The 14888-nt window shown below is 41.8% G+C and overlaps 1 protein-coding gene across 2 annotated transcripts in view; it reads left to right on the top strand.

Annotated features, from left to right (window-relative positions):
- The window catches only part of NUDC (nuclear distribution C, dynein complex regulator), a 108584-nt gene that overhangs the window by 67641 nt on the left and 26055 nt on the right, over positions 1–14888 (top strand). For both annotated transcript variants that reach the window (XM_077295705.1, XM_077295706.1), the window contains 2 exons: positions 11112–11195; positions 11283–11401. In XM_077295705.1, the coding sequence (XP_077151820.1) occupies positions 11112–11195; positions 11283–11401 (203 nt within the window). The remainder of the gene's footprint in view (positions 1–11111; positions 11196–11282; positions 11402–14888) is intronic.

Genomic DNA, 14888 nt, shown 5'->3' with positions numbered 1-14888 from the left:
GTTTTTTTACATTTTACACTGGTAACCAGGGTAAACATCGGGTTACTAAGCGCGGCCCTGCGCTTAGTAACCCGATGTTTACCCTGGTTACCCGGGGACCTCGGCATCGTTGGTCGCTGGAGTGCGGTCTGTGTGACAGCTCTCCAGCGATCAAACAGCGACGCTGCAGCGATCGGCATCGTTGTCGCTATCTCTGCAGCGTCGCTTAATGTGAAGGTACCTTTATATTCCCTACCCTATTCTTTTCTTGGATGATGCAACACTTTTTCGTGTTTTCCTCTTCCATGTTCACTCACATAATAAAATGTACATAATTGTATGCTGCATCTGTGTTACTAACCAAGGTGGTCCTCTCATGCTCTGGAACCAACTGACGTGGGAGAGAGGTACCGCCCTTTTATGTCTGTAGGTTTCCTGTCCCTGAAGGGCGGATTCCCTCTCTCGTTGTGCTGTCATGGGCTTCTGAAAAAACACTGCTACCAAGTAAGTAGCGTACGTATTTTTGGGCAAAGGCATCAACATAGAGTTTACAGGAGAAAAAAAGAGGCATTCAAAGAAAAGAACACGGTCCCTACAGTCAAACATGGCGGAGGTTCCCTGATGTTTTGGGGTTGCTTTGCTGCCTCTGGCACTGGACTGCTTGACCGTGTGCATGGCATTATGAAGTCTGAAGACTACCAACAAATTTTGCAGCATAATGTAGGGCCCAGTGTGAGAAAGCTGGGTCTCCCTCAGAGGTCATGGGTCTTCCAGCAGGACAATAACCCAAAACACACTTCAAAACTTCTTCGAGACTTCTAAGGTGGCCAGCAATGAGTCCAGACCTGAATCCCATAGAACACCTGTGGAGAGATCTAAAAATGGCAGTTTGGAGAAGGCACCCTTCAAATATCAGGGACCTGGAGCAGTTTGCCAAAGAAGAATGGTCTAAAATTCCAGCAGAGCATTGTAAGAAACTTATTGATGGTTACCGGAAGTGGTTGATCGCAGTTATTTTGGCTAAAAGTTGTACAACCAAGTATTAGGCTGAGGGTGCCAATACTTTTGTCTGGCCCATTTTGGAGTTTTGTGTGAAATGATCAGTGTTTTGCTTTTTGCTTCATTCTCTTTAAATGAAGATAATACCAAAGAATTTGTGATTGCAATCATTTTCAGGAAGGTACTGAGTATTATCTGACAGAATTGCAGGGGTGTCAATACTTTTGGCCACAACTGTACGAGCACCATTGTAGTCTATCATCAGCTCAATCTCGCCAGGTAGGAAGACATCCAGCCTCTTTACAAGTCATTCACCGGGCCTGAGATGGGCTTCTCCTGGCCGCCGAACGGCCTCATCTCACAGCTTCACTTAACGTCACTGTCTTTCAATTGGCCTTCTGCAGCTATGCATCTTCCTGAACCAGGTAAGCTGTTGGTCGGCCAAACAACTGACTCTATTGGCGCCTCAGCAGCTTTATCACTCCTATCCAGTCCAAACCTATTAAAGATCGCATTCGCCAGCCTTCCCTGGTTGCCTTATATAAGTGCCGGTTTCAGCGGTTTAATTTGTGGTTATTTACACTGTTGGCACCTGCCAGAGACCCTCAAGGGGTGGAGGCAGGAGCATGTGATTATATGATAGATGGAAACCAGTTACATAGTTACATACATAGATGGAAACCAGTGTCACTCAGTGTTGGACGATCTAGTCTCCCTGGTAGACCTAGCTTGTTGGTGAATGATTAAGACCCCTGGAAAAAATTATGGAATCACCGGCCTTGGAGGATGTTCATTCAGTTGTTTAATTTTGTAAAAATAAAAAAAAAAGCAGATCAAAGACATGGCACAAAACTAAAGTAATTTTAAATGGCAACTTTCTGGCTTTAAGAAACACTGAAAGAAATCAAGAACAAAAAATGTGGTAGTCAGTAATGGTTACTTTCTTTAACCAAGCATAGGGGAAAAATTATGGAATCACTCAATTCTGAGGAAAAAAATATGGAATCCTGAAAAACAAACAAAGAAGAAAACACTCCAAAACATCACTAGTACAACCTCTGGCTTTTATAACAGCTTGCAGTCTCTGAGGCATGGACTTAATAAGTGTCAAACAGTACTCTTCATCAATCTGGCTCCAACTTTCTCTGATTGGTGTTGCCAGATCAGTTTTGCAGGTTGGAGCCTTGTCATGGACCATTTTCTTCAACTTCCACCAAAGATTTTCAATTGGATTGTGATCCGGACTATTTGCAGGCCATGACATTGACCTTGTGTCTTTTTTTCAAGGGTTATATTCACAGTTTTTTCTCAATGGCAGGATGCATCATCCCCAAACATCCTTTCAATTGATGGGATAAGAAAAGTGTCCAAAATATCAACTTAAACTTGTGCATTTATTTAAGATATAATGACAGCCATCTCCGCAGTGCCTTTACCTGACATGCAGTCCCATATAATCAATGACTGTGGAAATTTGCATGTTTTCTTCAGGCAGTCATCTTTATAAATCTCATTGGAACGGCACCAAACAAAGGTTCCAGCATCATCACCTTGCCCAATGTAGATTCATCACTGAATATGACTTTCATCCAGTCATCCACAGTCCACGATTGCTTTTCCTTAGCCCATTGTAACCTTGTTTTTGTCTGTTTAGGTGTTACTGATGGCTTTTGTTTAGCTTTTCTGTACGTAAATCCCATTTCCTTTAGGCAGTTTTTTACAGTTTGGTCACAGACGTTAACTCCAGTTTCCACCCATTCATTCCTCATTTGTTTTGTTGTGCATTTCCTGTTTTGGAGACATATTGCTTTTAAGTTTCTGGTCTTGACGCTTTGATGTCTTCCTTGGTCTACCAGTATGTTTGCCTTTAACAACCTTCCCATGTTTGTATTTGGTCCAGATTTTAGACACAGCTGAGAGTTTTGAGATTTTTGAGAGTTTAATGGAACCATCAAATGTAATGCTCCAGATTCTCAACTAGCTCAAAGTAAGGTCAGGTTTATAGGTTCTCTAATCAACATCAATCCCATAAATGTCCTAATGAGACAAAGAAGAGATCCCACAACAATCACTAAAGATTAAAACCAATATTTTCTTAACAATAAATCAAAAACAGTTGATATATTACAGGAATAACCAAAAAACAAATAGAAAAAGGTACTACAGCATAAGAGCACAAAGCAATCAATATCATAACTGATAGTGGATACCAATGATCCTATGTAAGTAGTGCAGAGTTTTATGCTGTAGTCTGCCCTATGAGATAACTGGGGCTCTGCAACAAGTATAGACACATGAAGGCCCTATATAAAATACCAATATATCAAGAATCAAATTCCAAAATACTCTAAGCCATGATAAGCCGAGAGAACAAGGTGCCGAATGTCCAATAATAACCAAATATAAGGGAAGCAAATGCTCAGATAAAAATTCACTAAACATGCATAAATATACCTGTTGCAGAGATTCTCCAGGCGTCCCCTCACCCCGACCCTCACCTGGTTTGGCCCGCCTGCCAAGGTGGTGTTCCGGGGTGTACCCACTGCCGCATGCTAGCAGCTACTTGGAGGTACAGGCGAGAGTTGAGCATCAGATGAGGACCAAAGATGGAAGAGCTGTCCAGAGAGGATTCGGCAAGCCCTCCACCAGAGGTACTACCTCTATGTAGATACCCCAAACACACCTGTGTGGACAGTTAGGACTTTGGGGGTTGTATGCTTTTGAAGGTCTCCCAAGAAGCCGATTTCCTCCACTAGAATTTCTTACAGTAAGTGACTGGTCAGGGCGGAGGTGAAGTCTCTTAAATTCCAGAGGTATTTTGGTCTTTCTCTTTCCCCAGTTTGGACTGAAAATTTTGAATGCCTGCACAGCTCAGGATTCTTCAGATTGAGTCTAGAACTCCCTTTCTTGGAGATGCCCCGGGCACCACCCATAACATCCAGATGGACCTTTCCCAACAGTCTCCTCCTTTTCTACCCAATTTTTTGGTCATCCAAGGGTGGACACCCAAGGTATAGGTAGGGCCTTGGCTATCCTGGTCTAGTAGAACTTGACTTGTATGCCATAGGTCGGGACTGCCAGCCTGGGCTGAGCGAACCCAGGGCCACTGTGTTAGCACCTCTGTCTTTCCCTTTAATGAGGAGACTGCTCTTCTCCCTTTTGGTACCTCGCTTTGGTTTTTCTCCTTTTCCTCCTTTTGCATTAACTGGATAGCTTAGTGTCAAGTGCCCAGGTGTAGACTGTTGGTGTGGAGTCATATTTTTTATAAAATGTATTCTTAGTGCAGCCTCCCGGTGGAAGTACAGTAGTGTTCAAAATAATAGCAGTCCAATATGACTAACCAGATTAGTCACTGTTTTTGGTACAAATTATATAACCACATATCAAACATTTTACTAGTTGGTGCAGTAGATTCTAAGAAAATCAACAGACTCTGCATTCATGATCTGCATGTTTTTGAGTCTGTGTATTAGAATAATTAATTGAAAGGGGGTGTGTCCAAAATAGCAGTATGGAGTTCAATTAGTGAGGTCAATCATTCTGTGAAGTAACAGGTGTGAATCAGGTGGCCCTTATTTAAGGGTGAAGCCATGACATGTTGTACATGCATTTCTCCTTGAAAGCCTGAGAAATATGGGTCTTTCGAGACATTGTTCAGAACAGCTTTGATTAAACTTTGATTAAAAAGTTGATTGGAGAGGGTAAAACTTATGAAGAAGTGCAGACAATGATACGCTGTTCAGCTAAAATGATCTCCAATGCTTTAAAATGGAAAGCCAAACCAGAGAGACATGGAAGAAAACAGAAGACTACCATTTGAATGGATGGAAGAATAGCCAGAATGGCAAAGGCTCAGTTAATGATCAGCTCCAGGATGATCAAAGACAGTCTAAAGTTTCCTGTAAGTATTATGACAGAAGACACCTGTGTAAAGCTACTCTCTTAGCAAGAAGTTCCTGCAAAGTCCCAGTGTTAAAAAAAAGACATGTACTGAAGCCTAAACACACCAGTAAACGAGCAAAATCTTTTACCCATTCAAAAAAATTTAGGTTATGGAGTGGCCAGCTAAATCTCAAAACCTTAATCCTATAGAATTGTGGGGGTGACATCAAAAATTCAGTTTCTGAGGCAAAGCCAACAACTGCCAAAAAAATTGTGGGATGTAGTCCAAGCATCATGAGCTGGAATAACAGTTGACAAGCGCCAGAAGTTGGTTCGTTCTATGTAACATAGATGTGAAGCGGTCCTAAAAAAAAAACAAAAAAAACTGTGGGTATAGAACTAAATATTAGGTTAGTGATTCCCAGGAATGCTAAATTCACAAAAAATATTACATATTGTGAGTTTGTAAAGACAAATGCAGACACTGCCCAATGTTCATTTTTTGTTTTCTGTAATGTTCCCAGTGCATGGAGATAAAAACTAGTATATAGATTTTGGTGATTAACTAATGTTTTTGAACACACTGCTATTATTTTAGGGTATGTGCACACGTTCAGGATTATTGGCGTTTTTTCGCGATAAAAAACGCATACATATGCATCCTATCATTTAGAATGCATTCTGCAATTTTTGTGCACATGCTTTTTCGCGGAAAAAAATGCATCGCGGTAAAAAAAGCAGCATGTTCATTAATTTTGCGGATTTTTCACATTTTCCCCGCTATTTAATGCATTGGGGAAAAACGCGAAAGAAACGCATGCGGATTTCTGGCAGAAATGTCCGGTTTTTGTCAGGAAATTTCTGCAACAAATCCTGACGTGTGCACATACCCTAAAACACTACTGTATGTATCCCATGGTTTGCGTCCCCAATGAAGGCTGAGAGTGAAGATTTTACAGTAAGTACTAAAATTCTTCATTTTCAGGGTATTTCTGAAGGTTCCAAATGTGGATGATGATCGGACATTCTGATGATCTGAATTCAAGAGGATGGTGGATGCTTAGGAAACATCTTGGAGCTATTAAAACATAAATATTTTGCCCATAAATTTAATAAAAACCATGAAAATGGCAGAATTGTCACACTTCAGTCACTGTACCTATCCCCACAAAATGTAATCAAAACAAAATATGTACCCCCAGATGGTATTAATAGAATCTGCAATCCACCATGCAAAAAACAGACTGAGAAATTATGGGTAGTGATGAGCACAAATGCTCATTACTCGAGATTTCCTAGGGTTCTTGAGTATGCATAGAGTATCGCAGGTGTTCGATTCCACGCGATCGCATGTTTCGGCACTGTTATACAGCCACAAAACGTGGGGATTGCCCATGTTTGTCAGGCAATCCCTGCATGTTTTGTGGCTGTCTCTCGGGGACTCGGGTATGCATAGAGTATCGCGGGTGCTCAAGTAATATATTCGAGCACCCTAGGCAAACTTGAGTAACGAGCACTTGAGCTCATCACTAGTTATGGGCCTTAGAAAATAACACAAAACAATCTTTTTTTTTCTTACACCCCCCCCCCCTTAACCCCTTCCCGACCTGTGACACAGCGTATGCGTCATGAAAGTCGGTGCCAATCCGACCTGTGACGCATATGCTGTGTCACAGAATGATCGCGTCCCTGCAGATCGGGTGAAAGGGTTAACTCCCATTTCACCCGACCTGCAGGGACAGGGGGAGTGGTACTTCAGCCCAGGGGGGGTGGCTTCACCCCCCCGTTGCTACGATCGCTCTGATTGGCTGTTGAAAGTGCAACAGCCAATCAGAGCAATTTGTAATATTTCACCTAAAAAACTGGTGAAATATTGCAATCCAGCCATGGCCGATGCTGCAATATCATCGGCCATGGCTGGAAATACTGGTCTGCCCCCCCACCGCCCCCGATCTACTCCCCAGTCCTCCGTTCGGTGGTCCGGTCCCCTCCGTCCTCCTGTCCGCTCCCCCGTCCTCCGGTCTGCTCCCCCCGTTCTGCGATCCACCCCCCCCGTCCTCCGATCCACCCCCCGTGCCCCGATCTCCCCCCCTTCATACTTACCGAGCTTCCCGGTGTCCATCCGTCTTCTCCCTGGGCACCGCCATCTTCCAAAATGGCGGGCGCATGCGCAGTGTGCCCGCCGAATCTGCCGGCCGGCAGATTCGTTCGATGTACATTTTGAGCACTGTGATAAAACCTATCACAGTGATCAAAATAAAAAAATAGTAAATGAACCCCCCCCCTTTATCACCCCCATAGGTAGGGACAACAATAAAATAAAGAAAATATATATATTTTTTTTTTCCCCCACTAAAGTTAGAACTAGGGTTAGGGTTAGAACTAGGGTTAGGGTTAGAACTAGGGTTAGGGTTAGAACTAGGGTTAGGGTTAGAACTAGGGTTAGGGTTAGAACTAGGGTTAGGGTATGTGCACACGTATTCTGGTCCTCTGCGGATTTTTCCGCAGCAGATTTGTTAAATCCGCAGTGCAAAACCGCTGCGGATTTATCGCGGATTCACCGTGGTTTTTCTGCGGATTTCACTGCGGTTTTACAACTGCGGTCTTCTATTGGAGCAGGTGTAAAACCGCTGCGGAATCCGCAGAAAGAAGTGACATGCTCCAGAATGTAAACCGCTGCGTTTCCGCGCATTTTTTCCCGCAGCATGGGCACAGCGTTTTTTGTTTCCCATAGGTTTACATTGAACTATAAACTCAAGGGAAACTGCTGCGCACCCGCAGCTGCGGAAACACTGCAGATCCGCAGCGTTTTCCGCAGCGTGTGCACATAGCCTTAGAATTAGGCTATCCGCAGTGGATTGGCCGCTGTGGATTCATAGCAGTGTTACATCAGGTTTACACTTCCATGTAAACCTATGGAAAACCAAATCCGCTGTGCCCATGGTGCGGAAAATACAGCGCGGGAACGCTGCGTTGTATTTTCCGCAGCATGTCAATTCTTTGTGCGGATTACGCAGCGTTTTACACCTGTTCCTCAATAGGAATCCGCAGGTGAAATCCGCACAAAAAACACTGGAAATCCGCAGTAAATCCGCAGGTAAAACGCATTGCCTTTTACCTGCAGATTTTTCAAAAATGGTGCGGAAAAATCTCACACGAATCCGCAACGTGGGCACATAGCCTTAGGGTTAGGGTTGGAATTAGAGTTAGGGTTGGAATTAGGGCTAGGGTTGGAAATAGGGTTAAGATTAGGCTTGTGGTTAGGGTTATGGTTATGGGTGTGTTGGGGTTAGGGTTGTGGATAGGATTAGGGATTAGGGTTAGGGATGTGTTGGGGTTAGGGTTGTGGTTAGGGGTGTGTTGGGGTTAGGGTTGTGGTTAGGGTTATGGCTAGAGTTGGGATTAGGGTTAGGGGTGTGTTGGGGTTAGTGTTGGAGTTAGAATTGAGGGGTTTCCACTGTTTAGGCACATCAGGGGTCTCCAAACGCAACATGGCGCCACCATTGATTCCAGCTAATCTTGCGCTCAAAAAGTCAAATGGTGCTCCCTCCTTTCCGAGCCCCGACGTGCGCCCAAACAGTGCTTTACCCCCACATATGGGGTACCAGCATACTCTGGACAAACTGGACAACAACTTTTGGGGTCCAATTTCTCCTTTTAACCTTGTGAAAATGAAAAATTGCTTGCTAAAACATCATTTTTGAGGAAAGAAAAATGATTTTTTATTTTCACAGCTCTGCGTTGTAAACTTCTGTGAAGCACTTGGGGGTTCAAAGTGCTCACCACATATCTAGATAAGTTCCTTTGGGGGTCTAGTTTCCAAAATAGGGTCACTTGTGGGGGGGTTTCTACTGTTTAGGCACCTCAGGGGCTCTGAAAATGCAACGTGACGCCTGCAGACCATTCCATCAAAGTCTGCATTTCAAAACGTCACTACTTCCATTCCGAGCCCCGATGTGTGCCAAAACAGTGGTTTACCCCCACATATGGGGTACCAGCATACTCGGGACAAACTGGGCGACAACCATTGGGGTCCAATTTCTTCTTTTACCCTTGTGAAAATAAAAAGTTGTTTGCTAAAACATCATTTTTGAGGAAAGAAAAATGATTTTTTATTTTCACGACTCTGCGTTGTAAACTTCTGTGAAGCACTTCGGGGTTCAAAGTGCTCACCACATATCTAGATAAGTTCCTTGGGGGGTCTAGTTTCCAAAATGGGGTCACTTGTGGGGGGTTTCTACTGTTTAGGCACATCAGGGGCTCTGCAAACAACATGATGCCCGCAGACCATTCCATCAAAGTCTGCATTCCAAAACGTCACTACTTCCCTTCCGAGCCCCGACGTGTGCCAAAACAGTGGTTCCCCCCCACATATGGGGTATCAGCGTACTCAGGACAAACTGGACAACAACTTTTGGGGTCCAATTTCTCCTGTTACTCTTGTGAAAATAAAAAATTGCGGGCTAAAAAACAATTTTTGAGGAAAGAAATAAGATTTTTTATTTTCACGGCTCTGCGTTCTAAACTTATGTGAAGCACTTGGGGGTTTAAAGTGGTCACCGCACATCAAGATTAGTTCCATGGGAGATCTAGTTTCCAAAATGGGGTCACTTGTGGGGGAGCTCCAATGTTTAGGCACACAGGGGCTCTCCAAACGTGACATGGTGTCCGCTAACGATTGGAGCTAATTTTTCATTCAAAAGTCAAATGGCGCTCCTTCCCTTCCGAGCCTTGCCGTGTGCCCAAACAGTGGTTTGTAACCACATATGAGGTATCGGTGTACTCAGGAGAAATTGCCCAACACATTTTAGGATCCATTTCATCCTGTTGCCCATGTGGAAATGAACAAATTGAGGCTAAAAGAATTTTTTTGTGGAAAAAAAAGTACTTTTTCATTTTTACGGATCAATTTGTAAAGCACTTGGGGGTTCAAAGTGCTCACTATGCATCTAGATAAGTTCCTTAAGGGGGCCTAGTTTCCAAAATGGGGTCACTTGTGGGGGAGCTCAAATATTTAGGCACACAGGAGCTCTCCAAACGCAACATGGTGTCCGCTAAAGATTGGAGCCAATTTTTCATTGAAAAAAGTCAAATGGCGCTCCTTCCCTTCCAAGCCCTGTCGTGTGCCCAAACAGTGATTCCCCCCACATATGGGGAAATTGTACAATAACTTTTGGGGTCCAGTTTCTCTTTTTACCCTTGGGAAAATAAAAAAATTGTTGCTAAAAGATCATTTTTGTAACTAAAAAGTTAAATGTTCATTTTTTCCTTCCATGTTGCTTCTGCTGCTGTGAAGCACCTGAAGGGTTAATAAACTTCTTGAATGTGGCTTTGAGTACCTTGAGGGGTGCAGTTTTTAGAATGGTGTCACTTTTGGGTATTTTCAGCCATATAGACCCCTCAAACTGACTTCAAATGTGAGGTGGTCCCTAAAAAAAATGGTTTTGTAAATTTTGTTGTAAAAATGAAAAATCGCTGGTCAAATTTTAACCCTTATAACTTCCTAGCAAAAAAAAAATGTTTCCAAAATTGTGCTGATGTAAAGTAGACATGTGGGTAATGTTATTTATTAACTGTTTTGTCACATAACTCTCTTGTTTAACAGAATAAAAATTCAAAATGTGAAAATTGCGAAATTTTCAAAATTTTCGCCAAATTTCCATTTTTTCACAAATAAACGCAAAATGTATCGACCTAAATTTACCACTAACATGAAGCCCAATATGTCACGAAAAAACAATCTCAGAACCGCTAGGATCCGTAGAAGCGTTCCTGAGTTATTACCTCATAAAGGGACACTGGTCAGAATTGCAAAAAACGGCCAGGTCATTAAGGTCAAAATAGGCTGGGTCATGAAGGGGTTAAAAAAAAAAAATCTGAAAAGCTGTCTGGTATTTTTGGCCATCAACAAGCACAGCCTAGGATAATACCAAAATGAGCAAGGTAGCACCATCCGGAGTGGGAACACCTTGTGGTGGGATGGCTCTGGCGCTTATTTGATCAAATTGGTGTTAAGCAAGTCCCATATGTTGCATGTACAATTGGCATTTCCTCATTTACTTACAGTTTATTAAGTCTGGCCTTTTAATGTTCAGTTATGCTGACGTGTTCGCTGAAGTAATCAGATTCAATAACTGCTTGGCCCCTTCTGTACTGCTAATCAGTCTGTTCAACTTCTGCTCTATACAATGCAGCCCATGGTTAGAAAAGCTGTTTGTTTCTTTGTCTTTCTAACCGCTAATCTTTTGCAGATCAACACTATGGAATGGTGGAGTCGTGTCATCAAGACAGAGCCAGAAATTAATACCAAGAAAATTAATCCTGAAAACTCTAAGGTGACAATGAAAAATAAAAGCCCAGGCATAAACTGAATCATTTGTAATGTTTCAGATCTCCACTCACCAGATGTATGTATATTCTAGCTCTCTGATTTAGATGGAGAAACACGCAGTATGGTAGAAAAAATGATGTATGATCAGAGGCAGAAATCAATGGGCCTTCCCACTTCAGATGAACAGAAAAAACAAGATATCTTGAAAAAGTGAGTTACATTGGAGCTAAAAGCAAATGTTTTCTTGTAATTTCCACTGGTTTGTGCTTATTCAGAGATGGTAAAAATAGTTATTCTGTTTTTGAAATGAGTTTTGCCTGTTATATTACAGAGGGTTTCTGGTTTACAAAATCTATTTTCATATATCCTATGAGATGTTCTGCCTATGCTCCATTAGGCGCCCTTCACATGTAAGGTGTGGCATCCGTTTTTTTTTTCATGAATGTCATACGTACCCATTATTACCTATGCTGCTGCACACATTGCCGTGGGTTTGCATGGACTGTATGTCTGTGCAAACCACACAGAGACATATCTGTTTACCATATGGCACGCTGATGACTCACTGATTACGTCGGTATTATATGCATGTGTGAACTGAGCCTTAGTCCGAGCAGAGTAGTGACTAGATCTGCTCTTGCTCAGGTGACCATGATGGTGGTGGCAGAGGTTACAGATTATTGCTTTAGGATCTCCCCCCCCCCACCACCCAACAAAAATATTCTTCAAAGCAGACAACCCCATGTGCAGCATAGACAATCATACTATTTCAGATCCAAGGTGATGAAACTGGGACTATATAATTATTTATGGGGTAGCCCAGTAGCACTATATTGCAAACAGCTGCTACACATTGATTGGAAATAGACAACATATAGGTAATGGTGTCAGCCGTTGAACCTCCACAATCTCATTGATAACCCAGCTCCTGTATCTACTATGAATGAAAGGACACAGCCCCGTTCATATCACCTACTAGTCCCATGAGCACGTTCACTATCCGGTAGATCACAATTTGTTCACTATAGTCACCTGTGGATGTATTTCCAATCATCCTAATTTTACTCGTGTTTTCACACACCACCTTCCTGTCCTACTGTTGCCATCAGTCTTACCAGGGAAAATATCTTCCATCAATGTATGTCCGATGAAGGTCATTAACATGGAAACGTCACAGTTAAACACGGAATTGGATGACATAAATAATTATATCTTCATCTATTAGTGTTCAATTTTTCAATACCTTTATCCTAAGTATAGGTGTTAATATGATGTGACTGGACAACGCTTTTAAGCAGTGACCTGTCTTTGTATAGCCGGTTCCCATTTGTAAGGATTCTGCAACCAGTAGCCAAGAGCTCGGTCATGTATCTTCTATCAGTTGTATACATCAAAGGAAGACTTTTTATTATTATCTGGAAGTTTGTTCAATAACAGCAAGCAGAGATCCGGAAACCTGATAAAAATAAAATAAACTTTATTTTTTTGCAATACACAATCAATATATAAGTACAGTGCTGTGCAAATTAATTGGGACAAAGCAAAAAAACACATATTTTTGAATATTTAATAATAAAATGTTATAATGTATGGTTACATACTAATCCTGAAAATTACCTTTTTCCACTGGCTGGTTGACCAAGATTTATTTCTTATATATTAAAACTTGGTTGGAATCACTGACTGGTAACCAACTTACGATTTTAATTTGCACAGCACTGTAGGTATTGGTATTCCATACTTTTTATGGCACCCCTTAGTGTTGTTTTTCACTTTCTGTCAGAACATCTTGTATGTCTAGTGCCAGTGAGAAGCATTTTCTTAGTCAGCTGATATTGGTCTGCATTCACCCCATTACAAATAGAGGCATCAGTTCTGCCAGTGGCAAAAAAGAGCCATGAAAGACTAGGTTTAGCAGCAGAAAACTTTCCTGAAGATGTTAAAAAGTGGAGGGAATCAATATCATGAGTTTTAACTCCTTCCTGCTAAAGCCTGTCTTCACCTTCCTCACCAAATCCCATTTTACAATCCTGAGCACTGTCACTTTATGAGGCTATAGCTCTGGAGTGCTTCAACGTATCCCACTGATTCTGAGACTGTTTTTTTGTTACATATTGTACTTTGTGACACTAGTTAAATAAGATTGATATGATTTGCGTTTATTCATGAAAATATCCCAAATTTGACAATGTGGGAAAACATGAATGCTTAATCCTTAAATCCTTAAAACCAATAGCCATACCACACAAAATAAATAACTTTTAAACACATGTTTATTTATTTTATGTCGGTATCATTTTTTTTTTTACTTTTTTTTTTGTCATGAAGTTAGAAGGTTTAACATTAACAGTATTTTTTGTTTTCCATTTAAAAAAAAAAAAAAAAAAAACATTTCCACTAAAATGCTTGAGTCCTGTTTTTTTTTTTTTTTTTGGGTTTTTTTTTTTCCCCCAATCATTTGTTACACAATTTCTCCTTAGTTCGATGATAACTCATGTGGTCGGAAACTACTTTTCAACCACATTGCAAAGCCCAGAAAGGAAGGAGCGTCACATTAGAGTGCACATTTTGCTGCAATGGTTTACGGATGCCAGATCACATGGCCAGATGCCTCCCATAAGTAACATTTTACACACTACACCCTCAGTGAATTCATCTAGTTGTACCGTGAGCATATTGACACCACAGGTGTGTTACTGAATTTTATACTATTGGGCAATGAAGAAATAATACAGTTTTTACCACGAATATGACTTTTAGCTACAGATATTTTACAATATCCCACATGTGACTATACAGTACTGATTGGCCACGTGGCAGGGACTGAGCACAGTTTGCGGACTCCCAAGTGCCAGAACATCAAAAGCACTTCAAGTGACCCCTTAATTGGAATTTAAACCCCTCTGGGAATTCATCTACAGGAGTAGTGATTTTAACTATGGTCAGTTTCCAGAAACAAGTACACTGCGTGCAGAATTATTAGGCAAGTTGTATTTTGCTCACATGATACTTTTTATACATGTTGTCCTACTCCAAGCTGTTCAGCCTTGAGAGCCAACTACCAATTAAGTAAATCAGGTGATGTGCATCTCTGTAATGAGGAGGGGTGTTGTCTGGTAACATCAAAACCCTAGATAAGGTGTGCTTAATTATTAGGCAACTTCATTTCCTTTGGCGAAATGGGTCAGAAGAGAGATTTGACGGGCTCTGAAAAGTCCAAAATTGTGAGATGTCTTGCAGATGGATTCAGCAGTCTTGAAATTGCCAAACTTTTGAAGCGTGATCACCGAACAATCAAGCTTTTCATGGCCAATAGCCAACAGGGTCGCAAAGATGCGTGTTGAGCAAAAAAGGCGCAAAATAACTGCCCATGAATTGAGGAAAATCAAGCGTGAAGCTGCCAAGATGCCATTTGACACCAGTTTTGCTGTATTTCAGAGCTGCAACTTTACAGGAGTATCAAAAAGCACAAGGTGTGCGATACTCAGGGACATGGCCAAGGTAAGGAAGGCTGAAAAACGACCACCTTTGAACAAGAAACATAAGATATTTCTTGGCCCAGTCTTGACGTTTTATCTTAAGACTGAATTTTCAAAGGTTTTATGGACTGATGAAATGAGAGTTACTCTTGATGGGCCAGAGGCTGGATCAGTAAAGGGCAGAGAGCTCCACTCCGACTCAGACGCTAGCAAGGTGG

This window comes from Ranitomeya variabilis, chromosome 3 (genome assembly GCF_051348905.1).
Source record: "Ranitomeya variabilis isolate aRanVar5 chromosome 3, aRanVar5.hap1, whole genome shotgun sequence".
In the NCBI taxonomy this organism is placed as follows: domain Eukaryota; kingdom Metazoa; phylum Chordata; class Amphibia; order Anura; family Dendrobatidae; genus Ranitomeya; species Ranitomeya variabilis.
Note: the sequence above shows the minus strand (reverse complement) of the source record. Positions and strands in the feature narration are given on the sequence as shown.